The sequence below is a fragment of the Pagrus major genome, chromosome 21 (genome assembly GCF_040436345.1).
Source record: "Pagrus major chromosome 21, Pma_NU_1.0".
NCBI classification, from domain to species: domain Eukaryota; kingdom Metazoa; phylum Chordata; class Actinopteri; order Spariformes; family Sparidae; genus Pagrus; species Pagrus major.
In genome coordinates this window covers 24,179,660-24,182,681 of record NC_133235.1, presented here as the reverse complement: position 1 = coordinate 24,182,681, position 3,022 = coordinate 24,179,660, and the positions used below count along the sequence as shown (strand labels likewise).

Here is a 3,022-nt window from a genome sequence, read left to right as displayed (position 1 = left end):
TCCTTCCAGTTTTCCCCACACATATGCCTTACATGGACTAGAAGACATTTGCTTTTATTTTTTTTTACAGGAAAGCTTCATGTGTTGAAAGGTAAATACTTACTGACAGACAAGGTCAAATCTTTATCCAGAAATGACTACAGGCAAAGTCAATAACTTCCCATTATAAACATTTCATTGCAGGTTTGCAGGGCAATTTCCATAGAAACTGTCAAGAAATTGCCTGTTTGACTCACTCTGGTTAAGACTTATTTATTCATTTTCACACCCAGTGTGTTTCGAGGAAAAAATCACTTGCATTTGTCTTAAGGTAGGAAGGGACAGGATCTTGTCCACTCACATTTAAGCCTAATTCTTCACCTTCATAAGATAAATAATACTTTCCTATTATTGGCCTTGGTTGCCACTTTATTACTTGGACAGACTTTATTAAAGCAGCTACAAGGATCTTTCACTTTCCCTTTTTTTGTTGACTCTGGCGGCCCCTGTGGACAAAAGTGGCACGAGTACCACCACCTAGACGATTTGGTTCTGGCTAGATTGTGCATCTTTCCTTTTTTTAACACAGCTGTTTCGCAGGATGTATAGCAACAAGGTAATGTATCTATTTGGTTAAAAAAAAAACACAGAAAGGACTCTTACAAAGGCTAAATTCAGGAGCCAGATTCTGGTAAATTTTTACAGAGAGAGAAAAAAAAAAGAAAGCATCCTGACTGGAAACATCACAAACCGGCATGGTTTGTGCACAGCCCAGGACATAAAGGCTCTACAGTGGGTAATTACAACCTCCCAGAATATAATCAGTACCAATCTACAGCACATCAGTGATACCTGTGAAGACAGATGTCTGCACAGAGCCCAAAGGGTACTAAAAGACAACACCCGCCCCAGCCACGGTCTGTTCAGCCTGCTGCCTGGCAAAAGATATGGAATTGTAAATGTAGCATATGTACATTTGTTTTCCCATTTTCCTTCATTTTACAATTTCATTCACAATTGAATTAAGTCTTTTAACCCACCTTGCCTTCACATCTCTCTGAATTAAGAAGCATTTTAACCTCATAACCCTGAAGCATTAATACAGGACGACTTTTTTAAAGTGTGGTTTGCTACATTTTCAGTCCACATAACGTAATTGCACATTTGCAGCATGTACCATTACAAAATCATTATATCCTGTGACAAACAATGGCTTCATTCAGACGCAGCAGAACTGTTAAGTTAAACAGAGCAGAAATCTCATTAAAGAGATGCGCAGAACAAACTCACAGGGGTGTAACAAATGATAAGTTGACCTTTATGGCCTCTGGATATCCCGATGTCTCTGCGGTGCCCGTTGACTCACGTTTATGGCTCAGCAGGGTTAATGAAATCATTGTTTCCCCCCATGTCGGCGTCATTAATGTTTTATTTTACATGAGTGCACATCGCACTTAACTTACAAGAATTTGCTTTTAAACAAGGAGACAGAGGGGATCTTTCACATTTACACGTTACTGCAATGACAGCATCAGGATGACCTTCACTTATACAGCCAGATTACGGTGTGTTTATGTAAATGACGACACCCGGAAAAAAGCGTGAGGGTGAAAATGTCCTCATTTAGACCTTTTGTCTCGCTCCTAATGACTGCTGTAAATTACACAGTACATGCTTCAGTGAATTAATGGGGGTAAACACAAAATTGAAGATGGTCTTTACGCAAATAACTTCCACACTCCTCCTTCCTTTATAGGCCCAGGTGCCACTTTAAAAACAGAAGTGCCACTGTGCTGTACAATTAGGGTGCACATCAGCGGTGGATGTTGTTTCTCACCACGAAGAATTCTCTCTCAACAAGCAAGATTTCCCAACTAACGATGGCCCACGTCTTGTGCATTTTGGCACTTTTGTGTTTCGCATCATGTGTCGCGAAAAATACAGAGACGGAGCAGGAATTTAAAGACCTCCAACTTCAGCCAGACTCGTTGTCATGGCTCGACAAACTACGAGATGTACAACAGGTAAAGACGTCTTTATTTCACTTGATTCTCTACTTTTTATTCATGTTTGTTGTCATCCCCCGAATCCCTGCCACGATTGAATATCCTGCCTACAGCTTTCCAATTTAGAAAAGTTTGTTGCTGTTTGTGCACAGACATTTTATTGATCTTGATCTGTTGGAAGTGTAATTTTATTCTCAGTGAGTCCTTCTGGATGCTGTCAGAGCTACCTGCCCAGATATCTGTCATTTGATTATCCTCACAGCTGCAGCTCCATGAAATTGCAGATTAAAGATTAGAGGAGCAAAACAACTCTGAATTTCTCTTTCTGGCTTTAAGCTACAAATGCAAAATTTCTGACACTCCTATACTGATTTACAGTTTGGTAGAAATTATCTTTTGCTTGAAGTACATTCAAATGTTATTGATTCTTTAACATTTACACAATGCCATTATTTTCCTCCATAGGAATCGACGAAGAAACAGAGCTTTACAGACTTGCTTTATAAACTCTTCAAATCCGAAAATGGAATAATCCCCCAGGAACCTTCAGAGACGGACAAACGGGAGAAGAATCGACGTGGACTGGGTGGCGTGGTAGCTTATACTCGCAAGGCCGGCTGCAGAGTCTTCTTCTGGAAAACCCTGACTGCCTGCTAACTTTTTTTTTATTGATAAGATCAAGATTGATTTTGACATCCCCCTTTTAACTTGTTGCTTCAATGTCCCATGCAATTATTTTCAACTGCACTCAGTCTTGTGATAAAAAATAAACAACTGCTTCATGCTGTTCATGCTCACATCAACATTGATGGGATATTTATTTATTTGTGTAATTTCTAAAGAACATTTTGGCAGCTTTAATTTGTTGCCTGTGAATATAAAAATAGTGGTTGCAAACTATGTATGAATGTACATAATGACTACATACTAAGGTTGTCATGATACAAGAAATTTGAACCTTTGATGCAACAATAGTATAAAAAAGCAAAACCCTATACCTCCTCCTTTGTCGTTAGCAGTCACCTCCATCCCCTCTA

The 3,022-nt window shown here is 39.3% G+C and overlaps 1 protein-coding gene across 1 annotated transcript; it reads left to right on the top strand.

Annotated features, from left to right (window-relative positions):
- The first annotated feature begins 1,859 nt into the window (after positions 1 to 1,859).
- Positions 1,860 to 2,777, top strand: LOC141016451 (somatostatin-1A-like). Its single transcript, XM_073490825.1, has 2 exons — positions 1,860 to 2,003; positions 2,451 to 2,777. The coding sequence occupies exons 1-2, from the start codon at positions 1,860 to 1,862 to the stop codon at positions 2,640 to 2,642; spliced, it is 336 nt and encodes a 111-aa protein (XP_073346926.1). The 3' UTR covers positions 2,643 to 2,777.
- The last annotated feature ends 245 nt before the right edge of the window (positions 2,778 to 3,022 follow it).